A 25439-nucleotide genomic window follows, 5' to 3' on the forward strand; every position below is an offset into this window, starting at 1 on the left:
CAAATTTTACAAGAAACTGTATGACAATTTTGTTAAGTTGTTGACCAACACCGACCATAAACATGATAACTGAAACCATAAACCAGCATTAGTTTACTGTGGAAAACAATATAGTCTGGCGGCATCTCTGGAACTTTAGGTGTATACTGAGTTAAACTATTACTCTACTCCACTATCTTCAGAAACATATATTAAATTAGTTCATCTGTAACTTCTCTAATAAAATGCTCCCATGAAGACTGACACCCTAAATTCTTTTATCACTGAATAGTGCACTCCCTCTGCTGGCACAGCACAGATCTCACACCTTAGCAGAGGCATTCTTCTGATTACACTGATCTCCAAGAGGTCTATGAATGACAAAACTTCTTCAGGTGTACACCTGATGCAGCTCTGTTAACCTAAAAAAAAGTCCACTAAATTACTTCTGTAAGAAAAAACTTTCAAAGGTGCCCATTAATAACTGACTTCTCTAATGAAATCTCACAGGGTGCAACAAGACACCATGGGCCACAATTCTTCTCAATCAACTAAAAAATCTGTACTTGTCAGGCTCACAGTCATTTTCAAAGTGAAAGGTTTCTGAAGACTCATTTTACAACAAGTAGTTTTAAGATGTTAAAACACACAGAAAAGTAGGAGTTCACAGCAGCAAGCTGACATTACAAATTCAATCATGCAAGAGCTGCATTTTCACTGTTTGCCTATGTTTTAATAAAGTGTGAGCATCTTATTAAAACCTTGTTTTAAGAGGTGCTGTGTCCCCTTACAGAGAAACAAAACACTTGGAGTTTAGACTCCCCAGAAGCACAGTACTAGATGAATTCAGTACTTGACCTAATCAGAAGAGCTGCAAGAAAGTAAAATCTTTCAAGCCAGCTTTGAAACATCAAATATTTTAGCTTGGAGGCAAAAGGCTAACCCTCATCTAATGGAGATACAAGTTTTGTTATGCATAAGAAGGTTTAGCAGTGAATAGTCACAAGGAGTTTCATCAGCACTCACTGGTAATACACTAAGCAATTCCCTGTGTCATGTAAGCAGCTGCTATTCCCTCCATCCCTTTTAAGCTTTGATTTGAAAATCTCATTTTTGAATGGGCCTCATATCAAAAACAGGAAAACAGCCATATGTTTTAGCCTGAAGTCAGGTTGATTTCTTCTCAATAATCAGTTAAAATATCAAAAAGGAAGGTAACTTCTAAAGTAAAAATGCATGCTTCTGTGAGTTTGGTTTTCCTTCTTGCTCACATATCCCGCAGAAAATATTTAAGTGCTTTCTCACTACAGTGCACAAAAATCTTATGTATGCAGAGATAAGGGCTGCCCACCCCAAGAAAAAGATGGAAGGGGAGAAGAATGAACGATTTACAAGAAGGGCTAGAGGAACAATCGTGAAGAAGCATTAAGTGCTATTTTGTGTACATACCTTGCTCTTCCAAACAGCTAATAGGCATCTTTGCCACAAATTATATTCCACACAGTCCGATATGACACTAACAACCTCTGGGTTTCTCCAAGATGAAAAGTAAACCTGTGGTCTAACAGGTGAAAGTAATTCCCTCAAACAACTGAATCTGTTTTCTGGTTTTGAATTAGGATATCAAGAACAAGTGTAGGTAACGGCACTTACCTTACAAACAGACATGATGTTAATGTTGACCATTTTGTCGATTGTCTGCAAGAAAGCAAAGTTTTAGGGTTTGCTCATTTTAAGTTATTTGATCAGTATTTATACACCCTCTCGGTTTAAGTGCTGGGATAAATTATTCACCCTTATCCCCTGCCTTCCTGCTTAAGTACCAGGAACAGTGATAGGCTTTCAAAGCAAAGTCTGTGAATTGCTCTTGGTCAAGTTTCATCTCTGATCAGGGATTCAGACTAATAAAGAACATGTATCACATTGACACTGTATTTCCTAACCCTATTTGCAACACTTATAAACTTCAATAAATTCTTATATTTAGATATGTTCAGAAATGAACTACTATATTTTGCTCTTCACCATTTCATAGCAGTGTTTTAGTGACGTAAAGTTGATTCATCAAGTTTAAAACAGGGATTTCTTTTTTTTTTTCCTAAACATTATGAAGCTTATTTGAAGGTGATTAAGCAGAAGATACAAAACCACAGTGGACACAGTGATCTATGGGTGTTTTGGAAACAAAATCATGCATCAGTGAAATTGTTCATAAACACAGTTTTCAGTGTGTCCAATACAACCAATATTGTCCCTACATTATGAACTGCCTAAAACGGTCATATTTAAGTTTCCTAACCGATATGGAATATGCAGCTTCCATCCATGAAGTTGCTTTCCTCTTTTCCCTTCAGTCACCTAAGAACCCCCCCCACAGGTTAAAGGAGCTCATGAGAAAGTCAGATGAGACCACGGACAGGAGCAGAATTCAGATAGTCTGAATTCAGAGCACCTGTCTGAAATAGAAATGAAGCAGCAGGGAAGAATATGTAAAGAACACCACCAAAAAATAAGACTGCCATCATCTGAGTTGTGTTATGCTGCTTATGTAAATCTCAAAGCTCTTTGAACATTTAATTCTAATCAAAAAACCTTGTTATGTGGGTCCCTTTACCAAACCTAAATACTTTTGCCATATCTGCTTATCATAGTACAACAGTAGAAGGTACCACAAAAGCACTTACCTTATCCAGCTCTGGAACATCAATAAAATATTCAGGGTAAGAATACGACATTCCCACATTGTTAACTGAAATAAAAGCATGAATTAGATCACTTGGATGCCACCAATTAATGATAAATTTCAAACAATACTCTGAAAATTTTGCATTTAAGACATTCTATTCCTACGTTTCCTTAACTGTAAACATACTTGTACACACACCAGTGGAATTCGGGAGCACATCGGCAGGTCATTTTAAATGTTAATGCTCCAGTTGTTTAAAAGATGACATGTTTAGCACCTCACACTCCGCTGCTTCCCATAGGCTGCTTCCCTGCCAGAAACGCCAGCACACATGTGCGGGGGCATAGGGGACTCTGCGGGGTGTCGAGCCAGAGAGCAGCTCCCAGCGCCAGGCAGGACAGTAGGTGAAATTGTTTCCCATCTTTTTCTATAAATACACATATGAAGTGAAATAAGAGACACACAAGCCCTCCCTCCCGCCGAGGAGAGGGTGCGGAGGGGAGCGGCCGGCGCAGTGCGCGGTCCGGGCGGGAGGTGGCAGCAGGAGCCCGGGAGCGGGACGGGCGCTGCCCGCGCTGCCCGCGGCGGGATCGGGGGGATCCGCCGCCTGACGTGGGGGACACGCTCCGCTCCCGCTGCCTCGTAACACGGAGATTCACCGCAGGAAACCGTGCTCCCCGTCACCCCCAACACCTGCGAAATCTTTCCCCGTCGGCAGCGTTTAGAATTCACCGAGAAGGTACGAATTACTTAAACCTCGGAGGTTTTTTTACAGTACTTCAGACTGGCACGGTTTTATTCTTGGACATGAAACCAAAACCCGCTCTTAAATCCCAACCCAAACAGGGGGAAAATTCTACTTCTGTTCGAAAACAGTACTGCTCTGCAGCCTCCAACTCCATAAAGCACATTGATATGGAGACAAAAAGCAGCAACCAAATGGGATCTCCGCTTCCTAAGTATCTGTTGTTTATCTTACGCAAGTGAATCGCGTGACATGTGGTTGCTGTGGCAACATTTTACATTTATATAGTATCTTACAACCCAGAGAATCCCAAAGTCTATGTATGCTCAACAGCACTGTACACCTCCAGGCAGGAGTCTGCACTGGGACAAAAAACGTCCTCAAAAGGCACTGATGCCTTTTTAAAAAAATAAAAGAGCCCCTACACCCGTGCCCAAAGCTGTCGCAGCCTAAAAGAAATTTAAGTATCAATAGGGACTTGCAGGATGTGCAAGAAACAAGCAGGAGAGACTCTGGCCAAGTGCACCAACTTCATTCGGAGATTCCCTCAAGTGACAGCTCTTTTAGTCCATTTATAGTATATTTATGGTTCGTTAGTCATGTTGTGTGCTTCGAATTTTTAACTTTTAGATAACCTTTAAAAATTGAGATGAGGAATTGAGGGAAACAGAGAGTTGGCAAATTCCCAGCAGACATTTCCCACATTTAGGAGTGAGAAGTTTTGAAAAGGAAGAAGATCCAGTCTTGTTATTGCCAGAGTGGACCAAATTTTTTTACTTCTTTTCATCCTAAAACAAACTATTTTTCAGTCCATCTCTCTGGAAGGGATTTTGGCTATGAATTGTGGCAGGGTTATGGGACTAACCTCGGTAATTCTCTCCAAATATAGAATATTTACATGATTCATGCTCCAGAGAGTCACAATAAAAAATTCACACCCCTTACTGCAGATTGAGTCCCAGATACACGCCTATACTTTCAGCAATCATCTCTGCTACAAGTTTGTAACAGACCATTAAGAAATCCGTTTTGGGTTTGTACCACCATATTGTAACTAGAAAAAAAAACGGATAACCATAGCGTAAGATACTGTCCAGCTCAAACTCCTTTCAAGAATCACAGCTATTTAAGAATGGCAAAAGGAAGATTTCCCACCTCTGCTTGTTTAACATATTGCTGTAGCTAGCACATGTTCGAAGTCACTGACAGACGCTGTTTTGAACACACAGCAAAACATTATGCAAACTCTTTTAGCCTTCATACGTGGGTGAGAAGAAGCTTCCAAATAAGAAGTTTACAAGGATTTCAATCTGTAAGTACTTTAGTTGGACTCTGTGCAACTACATAATTAGAAGCTTGTTCTTGAGCAGTACGTTTGGAGACTCCTTTGTCTCCAAGCACAAGGTTAAAAAATAATCAGCACCAATCACTGACAACTGTGCTACCAACGCTTCTCATACCTACAGTTCCAGATGAGACCTGAAAGAAGAAAATATGCTGGAATCTGAGAACTCATCCCTTATGGCTGTTCTCACTTAAACCCATGTTTTCCCTCAGACGCCCATGAAAAACGCAGCTCAACAAAAGCTATATTCTGGGTTGCAACATATACTACAGAATTTAAAGTACAAGGCGCTAAAGCATGAAATTAATTGTCATAAGAAAATTAAGACACTGTCTTTCTGGAGTAGCCATCACCTGTGTTTATAAATTACATTGGCCAGTGGTTTCTATTAATAGAGCTGTATCTGGGGAATAGAAAAGACCTAAGTATCATGTAATTTGGTCATCTTGAGCACAAGATCTGCTAGTGATTAATTAGAAGACAGGTTTTTGTAAACCTGCACTGACAGCAGCTGCAAGAAAAAAAGTGGAGGAACTCAACTAGAGAATACGCAACTCTAAAGCATTTAGTTGCTATTTTTACCACGGTTTTAGTCAAGGTGCTCACGCAAATAACAGCAAGAACCAGGCTCTGCTTGAGGAACGTGCTTGTTTTCCTGTAATAAGCTTACAAAGAATTTGAGACACATACTGCTTTAGTGCCCACTTTATGCAAGACTATACAAAGTCAGATTGTCATGATTTTGTACATCACCATAACCTTATCACAGCCTAAGAAATAATAAAAACCTTTCCAGTGTGGATATGTACCTCACACAGTAAAAGGTTTGCTGGTGTTTTGAGACATTTAAATGATCTACTATTCGCAGCAATTGCTTCATGACAGGCAGCTTGCAAGCCTTACATTCCCTGAGTGGATTTTGACAGAACAGATTAGAACATACATTAATTTCACTCTTCAAAGTTTTTTTGGAACTTATTTCCTTCAGAAACAAGAAACAAGGCATTCACAGCTTTCTCACAACTACTCTTTACACAGAACACATCCTTGGCAGTAGAAGTTACTCCAATGGTTTTGAATTTTTACAGCAATTAAATACTGGATATCCTGAGTTGTATGTACTCAAATCTGCCAGAAGAAGTAGAGAACATTCTGGGCTTTACCCTTTAACGTAATTTTTTAATTGCATTTTTATATACACTATTTTCTTGAACATTATTGTACAACAAAATTCACCTATTAGCAACAAAGTTCATATAGTATTGTTTTGAAATATGCTTAAAATACCCCACAGTTCTAGTTCCAATTACTGCACTTCGGGTTAGTAAAATGAGTTTTGAGGTGAGGAATATTTTATCAGATGACATACACTAGTAGATGTCTGAGCCATGTGACTTTTCACGTGTTTAACCATCACAGGTTCTCATCTATACTGAGTAACCACAGAAATACAGGATATGCACAGGTACATGTGCTTCCAAGGGAAAAAACAGTAACCTGATAAGCAACTGCCTTTACCCCACTGTTCAAAAAAGATTCAGGTAAACTGCCGTTATGTTTAAATTCTTCTTAGCTTGTGATAAAACATCTTTTTGACATCATAGTTCTACATTTGACAAAGTAACTGGAGGGATCATCTTGCCTTTTCAAGGACTCCCACACCACCTACGTCCCTGCTATACAACAAACCACACTGAGGCACACTAAATTGAGAAAGAACCGCAATTTATCGACATGATCAGAATACACTTAAAACTTTTGAAGCAGGAGACAGTTACTTGATGTTATACTGTAATGATTAAATTTCAACAGCTCTATAATTAAAAATTAACAGTTCTCCCACAGGGCTCTACTCTGAAGTTGAATATCTCCTAAGCTAAGTATCTGAAGCTCGCTTAGGTTCTACGATGGCATTAGGTCATAGAATCGTAGAATAGTTTGGGTTGGAAGGACCAATCCAAGTTGGTCCATCTAGTCAACCCAGTTGGTCATCCAGTTCAATCCCTCTGACATCTTCAACCAGATCAGGTTGCTCAGAGCCCCATGCAACCTGGCCTTGAGTGTTCCAGGGATGGGGCACCCACCACCTATTTGGACAACCTGTTCCAATGTTTCACCACCTTTTCTTCCTTATAACTAATCTAAACCTACCCTCTCTTAGTTTAAAGCCATTACTCCTTGTCTTATTGCAACAGGCTCTGTTAAAAAGTGTCCCCATCTTTCTTATAAGCCTCCTTTAAGTACTGAACAGCCACAATAAGGTGTTCTTGGAGCCTTCTCTACTCCAGGTTCAACAACCTCAAGTGTTCAAGTCATGGTGCATGCAGTCGTAAGCTAAAGGACCTTTAACAATCACAGAGTAACACATTGAAAACATTCAATAAGTGTCACAATTCCTAGAAAGCAGTCACTCATGCAAGCACCATATCACGTATTGTGTCAACAGCAAGCTAGAAAACATATCAAGCATACAGCAACATAGCTTTAGTCAGACAAACAACAGCTTTTGTGAACTAGTTTCAATAAAGTTCAATATGGGAAAAACGTATTGCGCAGGCCAAGACAAAACATCAGTATGAAAGATTTAGAAAGATCACATACAAACCTAAAACACCAATCTCCAGGCCTTCCAACCCTGCTTTGATTCTACTGTAAATATCTTCTCTCTCTCCAAAGTCTGCCACAATGACTTTTGTTTCCACTTTGTACTTCTCCTCTAGAAAAAAAAATAGTTTATAAAGTTTAAGTTTGAAATAGTTGAATTATCATTCAAATATTAAGACTGTATCAGTTATTAGGTTTTACAAAATATTATTTTAAGTAGGTAATGTTACACATGAACATTTTTACCTCTGCAACAGAATTCCTTGAATTGTAACATAATCTGTGCAAGAAGTTTGTGACATTAGCTCCTTTTGGTGAGAATATAAATTCTCAAATGATTCAGCACATTTTGTTTGTAAGGGACAATAAAGATGGTAAGAAAGCAAATTATACAGCTTTGCACAGAATAACAAAAATGGAGAAATCTGAAAACATATGTACACAACAGTGTTTAAGTAAAGCTTGACAAAACCACTTTTTCTTAACTTAAGCTGAATAGCAAATGAGTTGCTTGAGACCAAGAAAAAACAATTCCTTATTGCCCTCCATTTCCATTCTCACTTCCGTTCCCATAAAATTTTTTCAATCTTTTAGCTTTTTGAACATATATAGAAAAGGGAACACGCGGGTGAACAAGAGCAGACCTTCAAATTTGATCATTCCAAAATGCTTCTGATATGCTATCATCTCCAGCTTTAATAGAACAGAAGAAATGTGTGTAGCCAACTACATTTTGAAGTAGAAGAAAGCAAGTAGTAAAAATACTTCACATAAAAAGCAACTCTGCTTCAATCAAGCTAAATTACATTGAATTAAAACCAGTACAATGTCCTCTCAGACTTCAAAAGAGCAGAACAGTCGGCTAACATCGCAGCATCTCTGTTTTGCTGCACCTGACTCCCACCCTAGCATTCCTTAAGGGACCTGTGTGCAGCTCAAGAAGGATTTTACAGCACTTTGCCCCCCAGAGCCATTCATAAAAACAGTGCCATGTTAAAGGAAAAGAATCATTCACAAAAAAGGTTAGAAGCAGCCCGATTCCCATGATGCTCCTTCCCATTCAAGGGAAAGCTGCAAATCCCATGATCCTGCCGTCCATTCATGCAGAATCATGAATCTACTGAACTCTCCGGTTTGCTGACTGCCTCCCCTCCCCGCCACAATATCCCTAATGGCAGATTAAATTATTTCTGCTCCTTTTCCCTCTCCCCATCCTCAACCTCTTCATCTCTCCTGAACAGCTGCATTGTTTAAAAATCCCCTGAGAGATGTTGCTATGTCAAATGACGACGTAAATAGCATTAAGCCCCTACTGCAGCAGCAGTCTTGTGATCGCGTCAGAAGAAAATCAAGTTCAACATTTGGGGGGGGGGAGTGAGGGGTAGAAATGGTCTATTTTTGAACACAGTTGTTATTATGTGTAGCACACACATTTGGTTTTTTACAAGACAGAGAATAAAGGGCAACATCAGAGGCACACCTAATACATTCAAATGGACTGGGTGGGCAAAGCCCAAGTCACACACATGTTTAACTGTTTTGTGGGATCTCCAGCTGTCTTCACTGCCACTCACGCTTCATAAAATGCAAGTTGCTTAAAGGACCCAAACACCACTCTCACAAATCTGCTCAGTTGGTACTGTCCTTTTTATACTAAACACTCTTCCTTAGGATTGTTACTAATCTACCTTCAAAGCCTTTTGAAATCACTACAGGGATACTGAGAGGACAACATAAGGAAAAAAAAAATCAGAAGACCTAATACTATAAATAGAAAAAAATTCCCTACTATTCATATAAGACCCTTCTTCGAGCCTTTAGAAAATTAGCAAAGAGCCATTACATTTAAGATGCAAGCAATACACCTATAAAAAGCTGCAGCACCCTTTGTGGGCAGAGGGTGCATAGTACAGTGTATAAAAACGTGAAAGGAGAAGACTGCCTACTGGTATGGCCAGAGGACAAGGTCTTTGTGAGGTTGCTCACTGTAAACATGCATGGCTGTCTTGCCCCAGCAGATGCCACCTGCTGACCAAACCCTCTTTCCCCATTTCAGACAGCTTTCAGGTATTCCATCACTTCTGCATACCTCATGCTCTGTCCCAGAACCTGTGATAGGTGGGATGATCCACTACCTCAGAGAAAAGAATAGAACGGTTCCATGTAAAATGACAATGCAAATAGCATTAAGTCATAGAATCATAGAATCAGCTGGGTTGGAAGGGACCTCTGAGATCATCAAGTCCAACCCTTGATCCACTACTGCTGTGGTTACTAGACCATGGCACTAAGTGCCACATCCAGTCTCTTTTTAAAAATCTCCAGGGATGGAGAATCCACTACTTTCCTGAGCAGCCCATTCCAATGTCTGATCACCCTCTCTGTAAAGAAATTCTTTCTAATATCTAACCTAAACCTCCCCTAGCACAACTTAAGACCATGCCCTCTTGTCTTGCTGATGGTTGCCTGGGAAAAGAGACCAACCCCCACCTGTCTACAACCTCCTTTCAGGTAGTTGTAGAGAGTGAGTGTCACTTCCGTGTAAACTGAAGTCTAGTAGTCAGAGCACAAGGTGCAGAGAAGAACAGGTGTGCTCTGCTCTGTGTAAAAAAAGGAAATGGGAATTTCATTGATCTTAATCCTTAAGATGCTCTCAAACAGATGGGCTAGAAGAGAGAGTAGAGCACACTCCTGTTTTATCTGCCAAAAAAACTCTGAGATGTAGAGTAATAGAGGAAGAAGCAAGCAGGCTATGTCCTAATCCAGAATATCTAGCAGTGTCTGGGCTATTGGTGTCCAAAAGAAAACCTGAAACCCCTTAATGGAGCTTTCAGTGTGAGGACCATGAGGTACTCGAGAGCCACAGGGAGTGAAAGCCAGTTTTTGCAGTCATAGCCAGAGGATCTGAGAGAGCTGATATTACCTGCCAGCATGTCCAGCATTCCTGATGATATTTTAAGAAGTGAATCTAATGTTTTGTCTTTGGAACTGGTACTTCAAATGCTCCTCAGTGGGAGACTGAATATTACAACACCATGTTATCAATAGTTGTGCAGCAGTCAGTCATCACCTACCCATGCAATGGGAAAGGAAACTCAGCAGATCTCCTTCACAATTATCAACTCTGATACACCAGTGTTTTAATCATCTCATTTACTAAAACACTCAAGTGAGATCAGTATTGACCCTGCAAATAAGTTTTAACCTAAACATACACATGTCAAGTTAATTTACAGGGTCTGTATGATCTTAGCCAAGACCTCTGGTAATTTAGCAAGACACAAACTGTGAACAACAGTATCCTGGTAAATCAGTAAAAGCAGACATGATCTTCTGCCATCACACCATCATATGAGAAATAAGTTGTTGTCCATGAACAAAGCCTTGACAAAAACTTTTTCACAGCCGTAGGAAGGCTGAATGAACCAACAGTCACAATGGTGACAGAGAAGGATGGTATAAATGTTGTTCAAGAAAAAAAGACAAAGTGAATTTTTGCAGAAAACATTAGGCTGGGTTCTTTCTAAGATCCAGACAGCAATCCAAGAACACAGTCAGACTGCAGAGGCAGAGGCATGGCACAGTCCAACACAGTCGTCATGCAAACAAAGGAAGTACATAAAATACACATTGGAAGGCGAATGAAAAATAACTGAAAAAAGTGCCTGGTTTTGCGTTGCTGGTAAAGGACTACTGACTTCCTCAGGCATGTTCCCATTCTACACATTCCCGCACAATACAGGATGAGACAGTCTGGAAACAAATATGCTATTTAGCTACATACTTCACACCATCAGAAGTACAAACACTTTCATATACAATCCCTTGAAGGACACACTACCTTCAATATCCTCAGAAGAGGACTGGAAATAGTGTCTCAAACCTTGGTTAAGGTGCAACTTATTCAAAATAAGCACAAAGACACTTAAACAGTCATTCCAGGTTTTACACAAACACTGTCAAATGTTCATGGAATCTTGTGCAAACAAACTTTATTAGAGACTCAGTTTGATATTTTAAAATCAGAAACTAAATTGCCAATTTCAGGAAATTTATTAAAGCGATATTCATGCATTCATACATGATTTAATTTATCAACAGTTCACCAGAAAGGAACATCTATTCTTATACAACTGTGACATAGATGCTTACTTACAAATGCGAGACCAAAGGCTTCATCTGCTCTTTAAGGAGGCCCAGAGGAAATCTCCATTTCTACCTTACGTTGGAAGCCAAATAAAGGTAGTTTGTAGCCAGCAGGATCCTAAGTGAAAGATGCTGCAGAACTGCTGGGGGAGCAGGGGGAAGGCAAGAAGTAATACTCAAGGAAAACAGACTGGTGGAGCTGGAAATCATGCACTTCAGCAAGCAGGCACAACAGAGGCAGCAGAGAACTGAAGACAGAAAGGTAGAGAGAGGACAACTAAGCGGCAGAAAGCACAAGCACACCAGTACCATCCTGAGGAACAGCTGACAAAACACATGCTTACCTGAGTTCTCATCTAAGATGGTTAGTTACAAAACTTCACAAGGTGAAGCAAAAGCTTAATTAATTCCAAAGGCCAGATATGTCTGATTTACAGGAAACATATCCAGTGTCTTGCAATGTAAGAAAAATGCTAAGCTAAACTATCAGGTAAAGTAGGGCACACCTTCGCTACTAAAATGATTCACATGCAAAGTAGCACCATGTTACCTAGACCACCAGAAAAAAAGGATCATGCTGGAATTTCGAAAAAAAAAAAGGTGGAAAGTTAGAAACTACATTAAGCTACAACCTAAATAATGACAAATAAAGAACTGTAAAATGGTTAAAAATCTTCTTTTTTTTTTTTTTTGGAAGCTTGCAAATAATTCAAAGCAGCAAAACCCCTAAACTGAAATCTTGGTTGACAGGCTAAGAAAATGCTAAGAAAGTTTTCAGACACACAAACTGGGCTTGAAAGAAGGTTCCCCCAGAGGAGCAAGCTTGTGTACTTTGATGTAACAGCAAACACACACTAATCTGGTGGTCAGGAGAAGTAGTTCAGTTTACCTGAGAAAAACAGTGTCAGTGTTCATGGGGTCTGTTGTACAAAGTCTCCTGCGAAAAAGGAAAACTACAAGATCATCATTCCTAATAAAATGACATTAGTTCTTGAACCACCTGTTTCAAAGCAGTTTGCTACAGCAGCTTGAATTTGCCAAGAACATCAAAATAAATCCAGTCAACTTTGCAACAGAGAGGTTCAGGATACAAGGCCCACATTGTAAGCAAGTACTGGAAACAGTTCTACCAAGATCAGGGAAAGTACATTAAAAACTCTTGCTAGAACTCAAGCACCTCATCACTTTACATTCAAAGCCTCACATAAATATTGCCATCACAGTGATGTGCTATAATGCAATGGCTTGCAAAAACATAAAGGAAGTCTCACTTGGTTTTTAGCTTCAGGATGGCCAGAGATGCCAACAAAGCAGAGATGCCAGCTTCATTCTTCACAGATAAGAGGAAAAATTTGTTTAAGTGAGGAGAATCAACTACATCCACAAATAAAGATGCCATCTCTCCAGTATCACTGCAGTGGCAAAACTCACCCTAATCCAGCACCCGGTCTCCAGAAATAGAGTTAGTAACCTTTTAATATAGGGTAAGAAACTGAGAGATGAAAGCAAAACATGAAAACCTCCGATTTTTCGTACTGTATCTATGAAGGACAAAGAAGAATTTAAGACTATGGAGTGGCTGCTGATAGCTCTACAAAGTCTTTGGCTGGTCTTAAGGGAGAGCCATTCCTTTCGGGAATGTATCCAATTTGTGAGTTTCAGAGTTCATAGAAGTAACTCACAGTGTCATGGATGAGTGGAATCTGTTTTCCAGAAGGACCAAGTGCTTTCAGACTGTTGATAGCAGATTGTTATTACACAGTGATATATTCACCATATAGAAGTGTGTTAAAATCAGGTTGGTATAACAAGAGCTAGCCTTTTCTGATCATTTTGAAGGGTGTAAAACTCTGAAGCTGAGTACTGGTAACCCAAGGAATAGCTAAAAGGAAGCTCTGTTGCACCTCTTGCAAAGGAATGGTATGCTGTTTCCACATAGCAGAAGATCCCTACCTACAATTTACCAGTACTTGCTATGTTTCAATACATTTTTAAAAGTACATGTGTATGCACATTTGGTCAAACATTAGGGTCAAACACTACTTTCATTCAAGCATACATGTAAGACTTCCAAGGAATTCCTTACATACTGCAGTAGTTGCACGTGTAATCTCACAGATACAGCTTCCTTAAAAATAGTGAATATTTTAAAAAATCCTATCACATAGAAGTATAGAATGGGTAAAAAAAGCGCCACACTTTATTAAAAATGTTACTATTCTGTTAAACAACTTTAAGTTTCGATACACACAGACATACACAAGTCAGTTCCTCACTTCTCAGCTTTCAAAGTCCACATGGGAGAAGATGGCTTTCCAAGCCAAAGTCCACAAATCCTTGAGCCACAGGGGCATGTAGCTTTTTAATGTGTATATGCAGTAGTGTTACTACAAAACACAGAAAGAAAACACACTTTGTTAATCCTTGCCTCCATTTGCTCCCCTCTGGCTCCCATTACATCAAAATATATTACAATTTCTGAGATACACTAACCAAGTCAGAAAAACATTCTGAGCAACACACAGGATCAATCAATAAGCCCATTCACCCAAATATTATGCTCAACATTGTAAGCTTTCATAAATCAAGCTTGTTCTAATTACAAAGCTAACCAAAAACACGAAATCAAGCAGCCTGTGAAAAACAGCTGCAGAGGCTGACAGCCAGGGGGGCTGCACAGTCAAGTCATTGCAATGTTTCCAAATGTCGGCGTTATTTCAGGCAGCAAGGCAAGCACAGCTCTGATGCTCCCCACGCACACCCCCTCACCCCAGCGCTGCAGCGGCGCGGGCAACACCAGCAGACACTGCACGTGCGGCCGTCCTCGTGCCGTGGGGAGTCATGCTTTCCCAGAATAGCTCCGCTTCGCTCTTGTGTGGTTTTCCTAACCACAACCTCAAAATATCCACTATGGCTGAAGCTGCACAGAGTTTGCTAGGACACAATCCCAAGTTGTTTCAGAGATAAGCACAATGTGAAGTGTGGGAAGGTTGCTATTGTGTGGCAGGTAGCACCTCAAACTCCTATTTCTTCTCTCCTCTTTCCCCAAAGTTATTTGCAACCCCCTTCAAGATGTTCTTTTGATACTCATTGAGGTACTGGTTTTTACACAGCATGAAGAGAGCTATTTTTAATTTACTAATTCATTTTAGTAAGGGCATATGGACTATTTCCCAACAGTTCCTGTAACATTTCCTTTTCCTTGTCATTATTACTGCCTGACTGTGACAGTGTGTACGCTTGTTATGTATACTAATGTAAACATTAATTTGTAAAAAGTGATGAAAAATACAAGTCTAAATTCTCCAGCCATACAACTACTAGAACAGTAATGATTAAGAAACCAAAAAAATTCACAACACATTTTTTTCAGATATAGGCTCAACTGAAAGAATTTCAAAATGACCAGGAAAACTACTTCATAAGAAGAATTTATGGGTCACTTAGAGAGATTGAAAGGTGTCACACTATGAATTAACAAAAAAAATTGTGCCCTTACTCTCAAGTCAATTTAAAGACATTTAAGTCATGAATTATTTGAATCAAAACAAATTTTAAAGGTGAAATAAGTTTCTAGGCTAAATCAGCGTTATTTTTTATGTCTCCAATTCAGCATCCACAGTAAAATGTTTATTGTAGTCCAAACACAGACAAGGCACAGTTTTCAGGGATCTCCAAAGTGCTACTTGTGAGAGGAAATACATTGTTAATTAGTCCACATCTAATGCCCAATCTAGTATAGTACCCAGCTCAGCACTGGAAGCGTGGCACATGCTTAAGGAGTTACACAGCAGGCCTACTTTTATCCACTAGTTACACCATTTTGAAAATTGTTTATTTCTCACAGTCAAGGATTTATTTTTTTTAAGAATTTTTTGTGCATAACAAATCAACTGAGTTTCCTTTCTCTATGAAAAGCTACTAACTAGCATTATTTCCCTCACCAACACATGTTCCTGAAAAAACATAAAACAATTATCACCATCTCCTCAGCAGAGAAGTCTATCAGGGATTTTTACAGCTTTGACAGATAAAAACGACTTGATGTATTGAAACTTAACCTGCTAAAAAAGTGACATGAGACTAAAATACAGAAGTTCATAGAAGGAAGTTGCAGAAGGAGGACAGCACTGTTTGCATCATCCAGTCCTTTCCTGTGCCAGAGAGAGACTATTCCCTGCAGAGCCACTTAAAAGGCCTAATTTTAAGTCTCTTGGCAATAGAGCTTCTGCCCATTGCCTTAAAAAAGATTTGCAAAACAGACTTTCACCCAATCCAATGTAAAAACAATCTAATACTTATTTTTTCATGTAATATTCTGCTTATTTTACACTGAAAATGACAAACAATATATTGCCACTTTCACGTTAACAGAAGGTGTTTAACGGCCCAGAGACTAGCACAAGGGCTCTTGTTTTTGGCATCCATAAAACCTGTGTAACAAACACATTGCTAGCAGAGATAGGCATTTAGTTTCCGTATCACAGAAAATGCAAACTATTCCCCCACCCAAGTACTGCCAGGCAGAGGCAGCACTGACCCTGAACGTTTTCAGAGATGACAATTCCTGGTTGTTCAAAGTGTGGGTTTCAAAAGTGCCAAGTGAGTCGTGTGCCCATTGATCCAATTACCTAACATGTAAAACATTAAGACTCAAGATACCAGCAGGTCCCAGAGTTAGTCCTGAACCTACAGGTACAATATACAGAGTATGTGAGGTGTGGAAAAAGCTACTTCTGCTGTAGTTTACATTCAGAAAAGGAAACCCAAAGCACCTAATTCGCATTTAAATAACCTTTACACATTTCTTTTCCTGGGCTTTATGGATCTACAAAGTATGAATAAATACTGCATAGAAACACTCTGGCAGTGATGTTCACATCAAGTACCTTCTTTCTGGAAGAGGCTAACTCAGTCTTGCCAGGTATGAAAAACTATCGTCTGCTAGAACTTGCCAGCTTACTTTATGTGGAACCCGTGACACCAACTGCTGAACTTCCTTAAACTGGTTTTCATCCTTAAAACCAGCTATGATAAGTGGTCTGTTATTCCATATGCTGACAGTCAATATGTAAACAAAGTCCTTTTGCAAGGATGCCACTAGTCATATGCAGAACATTTCACTTGTGGCTTGTCCTACCATGCTGCTGCCTCAAAATTCTCCTAAGAGATAAAGTAGTTCAAGAACTGCATCCTGTAGCTTGCAAGACATCTATCAAGTGTTTCTCTCTAAGCATTCTGCTCAATTTCTGTAAATTAATCCAGGCAAAATTTCACTGAGAAAATTCAAGAGAAGATGATAAAAAAGGACTAAGGAGGAAAAAAACCCAACCAAAACCTCAGAAGCAGAATTCTTCTTAAAGAAAAAGATATATTAAAAATAAGCTTCCTTTCCAGTTGCTCTTTTACATCAGGGCTCATCTATTTAAATTATTGACAAATTAATAGAAATTAATCAGTCTTGAATCCTCTGTCAGTTCTCTACAGTTTCTGTCAACTGCTCCTTTAGTAACTGGCTCACAAAAGGCAAAATCAGGAGAACTTTCTTCACGTCATCCAAGGGAAAGTTTCTTCAGAGATGAAATCCAAGAGCTCATTTTGAATGAAAGATCCTTATTCTACAACTTTATGTGAAAGGTGATTTCAGTGCATCAAAACACGTCCAAAATATTTGAAGCCATTTTGTCAAGTTCAAGAAATATATGGGGATTTCAACTCTGTCAAGCTTAACCTGACTCAGATGATAGAAGGCTGCAAACACATTAATTTACCTTGAAATAGATCACAAAAGGTCAAAATAACTGCCAGATTCAGTTATTCAAGTCTTCAAGTTAAGCTCAAGCAAGTGAACCTTGTCACTTCTGTGCAAGAAAAGTAAGAAGATGATGTCCCCTTCCTCACAGAGTTTGTCTGCATTTCATCCTCCTCTATCAAACGCAAATATTGTTACCTGCCAACTCCAAAATGTGAGGAGGATTTACTGAGGCACAGCAGGGAGGAAATGCAAGCGACAGGGCAGAGATTAAAGAGCAAAGTGCTCCAGGGTAGGTGCAGCTGAGCATCTGCAGGGGTCAGATTTGTCATGGGGGGCATTGCCCATTTGCTGCAGTAGGTCACAGCAAGGGCTGAGACACAAGCATAGCAGTCAGCATCAGGTCTGCTTCAGAATGCTGCCAACTACCTTGTTACCAAGAAAGCAGAAGAAACCTGTAAACCCCACCTGCCTAGAAAATGGTAAAAGAACATTTCTGGGTTTGGCACCACATCACATTCTTGTACTCAAAAATCATGCCAGATTAGTAAGAAGACAAGAGACCACAAGTATAAGCATGACAGCTATCAGTTTACAATCTACACAAAATCTCAGGGTTCAAGATGAAAATACCAGGACCAAGCTATTTCAGGTACACTACACACTGAGCTCAGCAAACATATTGGAAGGAAACAGTCAGCCACACAGATTTTAATTGCAAAAACCTGTCTTTTCTTATAGAAAGGCACGTAGCAGAATCAAAGTTTTGGACACTATGAAAGGTTTAAAAGACAATGTGTTCCAAATAAATGGTTGTTTGTGAGAATATATTGGAAAATTGATTTTTCTCAATTCAAAGAATTTATTTGACCTAATTTTATTACCTCAGTGTATGTAATACAAACCCACCAACTTTAAAGCAGAAAATGACAAATTCCTTTTTTAAAAAAGTTTTCAATTATATAGTAAATGATGACAAACTCGAAATCTCCCACGTTGCTTTTATATGCACTCACCTACAAGTAGACACTTAGTTCCTACTTGCAAGTAGGAACACTACTAAGCTACAGCTTTTTTCCTGGCTCTCACAGTTAATGCACAGCTCCACAACCTGTCCTGTGAAGCCACTAGCTAACAATGTACAGAAATACCAAATTCTTTTGACAATTTCCCTATAGACATATTCTCTTGGAAGTGTTTTCCCTGCTCGTCTGGTTTGCACTACATTCTACATATTGCAGCAAAGTAGTTCTCAAGTCTGCTCAGAACAAACCTATCAGCAGCACCGCAGTAACTGAAGCTTTTCTGCCTGCAAATTCACTCTTCTGGCACAGAGCACCTGAGATGTCTTGGATCATACCCATTAAATACAGAAAATCAAGGAACAGCCTTGTTATGTGGCAATAACAATTGTCTCCATTCACAGAGAAGTTTTTCTGATCCTCCCTGAATCTTTGGTAGTGTTAAACGATGTACTACAACAGACACTTTAAAAAGGTTCTGAAACAGTGAAGCAGCATGAACTAAACTAGACCAAGCATTTTGCATAATCTGTGTTTGTGCATGACAACTTGATTAAAAGATCAAATACGCTTCCATAAAACTTAGATAATTCCACACAATGGTGGGTCCACAATGACTGAAGAGGAAATTCAAATTTGTTTCTTCAATCTGTGTCCTATACTCTGTTTCTTAGGGAACAGAAAGCTGAAAACATGCTTGAAGACACATTGAAAAGTCTTCTAAAGTCTTTAACTACTTGTAATTAACCCATTAATTTTTGTTGCTCAAACTGAGCCGCAAGGTCAGAACACCTGCCGTTTCTGTAACATCAGTTCAGCCAGTTTAATGTGCATATGCACATAAAAAAAATCAGATCCAGGTCAGCTGGCATTTAACATGCAGAAAGATATATGACTACTTCCCTTATGATGGTGGTTATGCAACTTTCATTTTGTACATAGGTATCACTACAAATAGAAGTATACCCTAAGAGCAGAAGAAAAGAGTCTTCTTAAATAGAACGAACACACCTGATCCTCAAAAGCCCTCTCATTATTTGTGGCAGAGTCCATCTATCCATTCACTAGGATAAGCAAGACTGATCAGTCAAAACAAGAAGGAAACAGAAAACAGGCACAGAATCACACAGTTCAAAGAACTGGAATTAGTTAAACAGCTATTCTTCCTTAAAGTGATTAAGACTCATTACTCAAGAGGAGAAAGCCCATGTCAATTTGAAGAACAATTGTGGGACTACCATAAGGAAGTTTAAAGTTACCTTAGGAGCCTGCAAGGGAACCACTCCAGTAGTTACAGGCTTCGCACTAAAAACGTCACTCACCTTATATATGACAACATCTGAACAGACCGCAGAGACCACATGAGACAAGAAAATTCTGTCCAGCTAAAACCTAGAAGGATCTGAAAGTGCGACTCAGGCTTGCTTGATTATGCAGACTATCCTAATCCTTCAGCATATTCCACAGTGAACAAGGAATACTTTTCAGTAGCTCAGTGTTGTCAAAAGAAGTGTCCTGAAAATCCAACATGAGTCATCTCATTTCAGAATGGTTTAGGAAAGGAAGCAGAAAAATGTTTGGGTGAGGTCTAACAGTAATTATGTATTACTGGCTGCTTCACACAGGTACATGTACCTATTTTTTTAATCTGAAAAACTCCCCCAGCAGCTCTCATGTAAGTGACAAAAGCTCAAAGCAGTAGATTTATCTGTCTTGTCAGCATATGCTTAACTCCCAGGGAGTTAAGACATTTCCAAACTGTTACAGAAAGGGTTATGACCTCTTTCAGAAAGCTCGTCACTTCATGCATACGTGTTTGATTCCAGAGCAAGATATTTGTAGAAACTTCTATCAATTATAGCTTTACTTAGCAAAACAACTTCATATAGCACCGTAAGAAACGTGACTGCACATGCCCACATATGCAGCAAATTACCATCCAGCTACAGCAGTGAAACACCAAAAAGACCACCTTGCTGTAGCTTCTTCACGTATTTGCAGTAAGCATCAGTACTTACATAGGTTACCCGAGCAGTGACATCTATACTGTTGCATTTACCCTGTGACTGTATTGACTAGAGCATCACAGGTAGGTCCAGACACTGCAGCAACATCCTTAAATTCAGGATACTAATGAACAATACCAATTACTTCCAAATCAGCAGAAGATCGAACTTGATGACAACTTCACTCTAAGAATGAATGCTTTCTAAAACCTAAACATACAGGTAAAAAGAATTTTCTGACTAGAAAACAGTTTCATATGCCATCTTACATTGGACACTAAAAAAAATCAGAGACAGTGGCATTTATATCAACAGAACTGTATGCCCTGACTTTCAGTGAACTAGCACAACAGCTACCGTTAGGCAAGCTGAAGTACTCGAGTTTTTCAGTCACCTTTACATCCACTCAGCATCCCCTTACAACTTACTACAGGACAGTGTGTTGAGACTTGACTTACTAAATTATGATTTACAGTAAAGCACTAAAAAATTCACTGGAAGTTTTAACAAATTTAAGCCAAAATGATACGTTTACGACCTTGGAAAGAGAGCAGTTTTTAACAGGTATCTGCATTATGTACACAAACCATTTTAGGAAAGCCTAAGCAAGACAAGGAAGGGTAACACAGAAGCATAATCTTAATGGTTTCTTTACCCAACACCATTATGCTGAGAAACCTACTTTATAGTACGCAACTCCCACTCCTGCTTATCAAAACCTTTTCACGTGGCTACATTTCTCACTTTATCTGACATACTCTGCACAAACTAATAACCTTACATGAAATATGCCTTAATAAAAGAGATATAGATTAGAAAAGGAATGCTTGTGTGTTAGATTAGACTTTGCTCTGATTGGAAAATCATTTGTCAGCATGAGACTTGAGGAAGCTTTCTCCTAACTGATCCTGTACAAATATCCATTTTACATTTGTGATTGGAATACTCAAGTTGCTCCCTTATTTTTGCATTACAGCCATTTACTACACACTTACTGAAGAAATAATCCCTGAAGAAACAGGTTCTTAAACACATTAACTCATTCCCTATATTCTTATGACTATGAACAATCATCACCTCAAAAGAGCTTACAGCTCTCTAATCTAATCTTCGAGTAGTTTATTCAAACAAAACAAAAGAGAGGGAGGAGTGGGAAGCTACTCACAATAAATTTGTATACTTGATAAGACAGCAAGTAACATAAGGAACATGTTTTCATCAATTTTTGAGTTACCAAGAAACCACCCTTATGGCTGAAGCCCAAACTTGCTTCAAGCTGAGAGAATATTCAGATGACATAATGGCTACATGTATCTTGCTTATTATGATTTTAGACAACTACTATGTGGATAGGTAATATTTTGGTTTGGCCTGGTAAGCTGTTATTATGGAAGACTAATAGTTTTAGGAGTACTTATTCCAGAATTGAGCCCTATTGTTCTCAGAAGTTAAGTATGAACACCTATAAAATTAATCTGCAAGGCCTTTACCACTTTTATCTGTAATATTTGCACTGTGCACAAGAGTAAACCTTTTTCAAAATCAGAGCTGAATATATATAAGCATGTGTGAAATTCACATGCAACTGCATTTATTTATAAGCATGTCTGTAAAGTTTAAGGAGAAGTTTTCAACTCACTTATTTCATTAGAAACCTGGTCCAGTTTTTCTTTCGACCGACTGATTAGAACCACCTTCATTCCACGTTTTGCTAACTGCAACAAAACAAAACAGGAGTCATTAGAATAGTCATAAATCACTTCCAAGTTAGTATCCTAATTTAAGGAATTGCAAAATTCATCAAACATCACGGCAATATATGACCAGCAAGTCTGAAAAAATACATTTTAAAAGAGACATGAAGGGGAAAACCAGGACGAATACTTTCATGCTATTTCTCACTCAATTCCCTTCACACCAAATTTATTATCTTCTCAGTCATCTAATACAGGTGGATAGGCACATTTATGAAATAGAAAACCAACTACAGACATTTCACAGAACTTTTACAACACCTCTGCAAGTCAGAGCAAAGACATTATTATCATAATGGAGTTTAACATGCCAAGTTAAGATATCCATGGTCACTTGAACACCTGTGTTGCAACTCAATACTTCTTTCCTTCAGTAAGACTCCACTCTTACTTTGTACTAATCATAGGTATAAAGGTTAAATTAGTCCTGCAGCTCTTTTAGGGAAGCTATTTGAGGAACTTAAGCTGTGGCCAGAGTGTACCCTGGTCATCAAATCAGACCTACTGCCACAAGTTTAAAAATGGGATCTAACAAATCAATTGAAAAGTGTCTCCAGAAATACAATTACATATCTGAATTACTCTGCAATGAAAACAAGTCCCCGTTCCAGTGAAAAGTAGAAAAAAATGTATCCAGAGTCCATAGTGATCTTCCTTTCAGACACATATAAAAACCAGGTGTGTTCTCAGTGCTCCAATAAAACTCCTTCACTGCCTTAGGAAGCAGTTGAGAATGGCTCTCCAATTGAAGGTAAAACAAAAAAAAAACCCCCCAAAATTAAAAAAAAACCCAAACAAAACCCAAAACAAAATGAAAAAACCAACCAAACAAAGAAAACACCCAATCAACAACAACAACAACAAAAAATATCACACAAGGACCCAGAAACCTCACAACATCACAGCATAGGACAGCAACAACCTGAAGTGACTTAATCTCCTCTACCTTTCTAGCAGAAGTATCCCAAGCAGTAGCGATTCTTCCAGAGAGATGTATGAGAAAGTTCATCAGTGACCTCCATACTTCACTTTGACGTGTGACCTCTAAGCAGTAGAAATCTCATACTACATCTCGTGAACATAGAGCGAGGTGTGGTGAAACCAAAGATACAACAGGAACCACTAACAAACAGTTGCCAAGTTCAGTCTTACTGGTAACTTAAAAGCTTTCTGTCAAGGAAATGATATGGTGTTACAAGGATGACTGTCTAAAATGGATGAATGCATCCACCTGCAGGTAAACATCTGCCTCACTGGAACAAATTTTTCATAAAGCCAACAGTAGGCTTGGAAGGCACTGGGGAGAAGGGCATAACAGTACTCTCATTCCACAGGATCAAGGCAGTGATGGTCTTGATTACTTAATCTGTGAGGACAATCTGACAGTAATCTACTCAGAATCCAAAATAACTGTGGTCCCATGAGGCTGAAAAGCCCCAGAGATCTTCCTCATGGGTGCAAGCTCCAGACTGCTGACACGCAGTTTGCTCTTTGAGCAGTCATGACCTCTGGGCTCTCAGATTGCTTTAGTAGCTACTTCAACTTTATGGAAAAGTATCCAGCTGTACTTATCTCAAAAGCCAAGGAAGTAAAGTGATACCAATCCATCCAGTTGGTGGAACCTCACCACATTCAGAGAACTTCCACCACAAGAGAGAGCTTGAGAGAAACCACTGCCATGTTCACACTAAAGGGATGCACTCTGAGAAGTACATCTGAAATCTGGAAATGGAAACCCATTTGCAAGTGGAGTTCTAAGTACAGAGCACATAAAACGGCCAAGGTAAGACCCTGTAACTAGCAACAAATACCACTATGAAAAGTAATCAAACTTAGAAAAGATACAGCACTCAACAGCAAGTTCAGTTAAAGAGTTTGATGCAACCAGATCAGTTTCTGTTGAGCACTTTGACTTCACTGGTAGAGACCTAACTGGTTGAAAGGAAACACAATTATCCAAAGAGCGATAATGATCCCTGAGATTTCAGTTATTAATTACGTTTTTATATAAGAATCAAGGAAGACCCACTTGCTTTGTAGATAATCTGCCAGTATATTTGTTTCTTTGGCCAATGGCCTTAGGGTGCTGAAAAAGCTGAATGAGAAGATCTTAAAACTAAACATAAAAACTCATGCAGAGCAGCAAATGTTGGGAAGATACTCCTGTAGCCTAAGGATTGATGCAAGCAAGAGTCACCATTCTAATGGAGTCAGTGAACGTAGGTGTTTGAATTCCCTTAATACCATTTTAGTGACTACCACATTGCCACTTTGGTAGCAAAACATAGCTGCTGCTAAAGCCCTTTCTCTCCAGGGTGGAAAAGAATGACATTAACAGCCCACCAAAGCAAAGTTAAAGCTCTTGTTAGAGTAGGCATAGCAAGACAATCTAAAAATGTGATACTAAACAGATGTGCACAGCAGAATACTACAGAGTGCAATGGGATCACAACCTCTAGTTTATCACTAGCATACATCTAAGATTAATTTTAACTAATGACTTTCAAAAGTAAACAGCAGACAATGATAAGAGTGGCAACAAATAGTGACTTCTGACCATATCCTTATAAAACGAAACCTTTCACGAAGGGGTGGTCTGGTGATAAGGACATCAGTGCTGAGAAAAGAATAAAGATCTTAATACTGCAAGAGTGTAAAAACAATTCTTTGCTTGGAAAAGGAAAGTAACCTACAGAGTAGAGTATAACCCAAGAATCCACAAACTCATAATGCTCTTCCATCACTTTCTGGTGAGACCATATCAAACTTTCAAAGAGGCAATTCTCCATGTACAGTTACAATTCTCACAAATTGTCAAGAATTCCTCCAAGGAGAAGGAAGCTGTCTGCATGATTATAATCACAGCCATCAGGGCCCAAGCACCTATATGCCAGTGGCATTTATAGTAACCCGAAGGGAATTTCCAGTAGAAAGTCAAGACTCTGCTGGCAGTCTTCTGAAGATATTTCTAGAGTTAAAGACTGAGAAGTCTTTTCAGGTATTCCACATTTCATCCTGCATCCACACTTAACTTCATCAAGTATTTTTCATCCATCTAAGCTGTTAAAGGACAGATTTGTGTTTTATTCTAAATAAATACATAAGTAACAATAATAAATACAACTCATGAAAAGTGTGTTTCATTCTATAGCTCAAGAATGAGTATTTGCATCCACTGTTTCCCATCAGTATCTCATGCTTGTGATAGCTTTCCTAATAGGGCTTTGAATGCAGGGGTCTGCCAGCAGCACATGTTATGTTCAAAAGCAGCCTAGTTCTTAGAGACATCAGGAGAACATAAGCAAGCTGTAATTTTATTCACCTGGTAACTTAACACACAGATCTTGAAATTAATCTCCCGTGATGTTAAGGGGTGTCTCCCACACCAGAGGGCTTCCTC

At 39.1% G+C, this 25439-nt stretch overlaps 1 protein-coding gene across 2 annotated transcripts in view; it reads right to left on the reverse strand.

Moving 5' to 3' along the window:
- The window catches only part of HSD17B12 (hydroxysteroid 17-beta dehydrogenase 12), an 84455-nt gene that overhangs the window by 25209 nt on the left and 33807 nt on the right, over window positions 1-25439 (reverse strand). For both annotated transcript variants that reach the window (XM_051791740.1, XM_051791741.1), the window contains exons 3-6: window positions 21925-22000; window positions 7361-7471; window positions 2664-2728; window positions 1633-1677 (exon numbers count right to left, since the gene is read on the reverse strand). In XM_051791740.1, coding sequence (XP_051647700.1) covers window positions 1633-1677; window positions 2664-2728; window positions 7361-7471; window positions 21925-22000 — 297 coding nt within the window. The remainder of the gene's footprint in view (window positions 1-1632; window positions 1678-2663; window positions 2729-7360; window positions 7472-21924; window positions 22001-25439) is intronic.

The sequence above is a fragment of the Manacus candei genome, unplaced genomic scaffold (genome assembly GCF_025592945.1).
Source record: "Manacus candei isolate 608988 ecotype Guabito, Panama unplaced genomic scaffold, ASM2559294v1 h1tg000033l, whole genome shotgun sequence".
NCBI lineage: Eukaryota > Metazoa > Chordata > Aves > Passeriformes > Pipridae > Manacus > Manacus candei.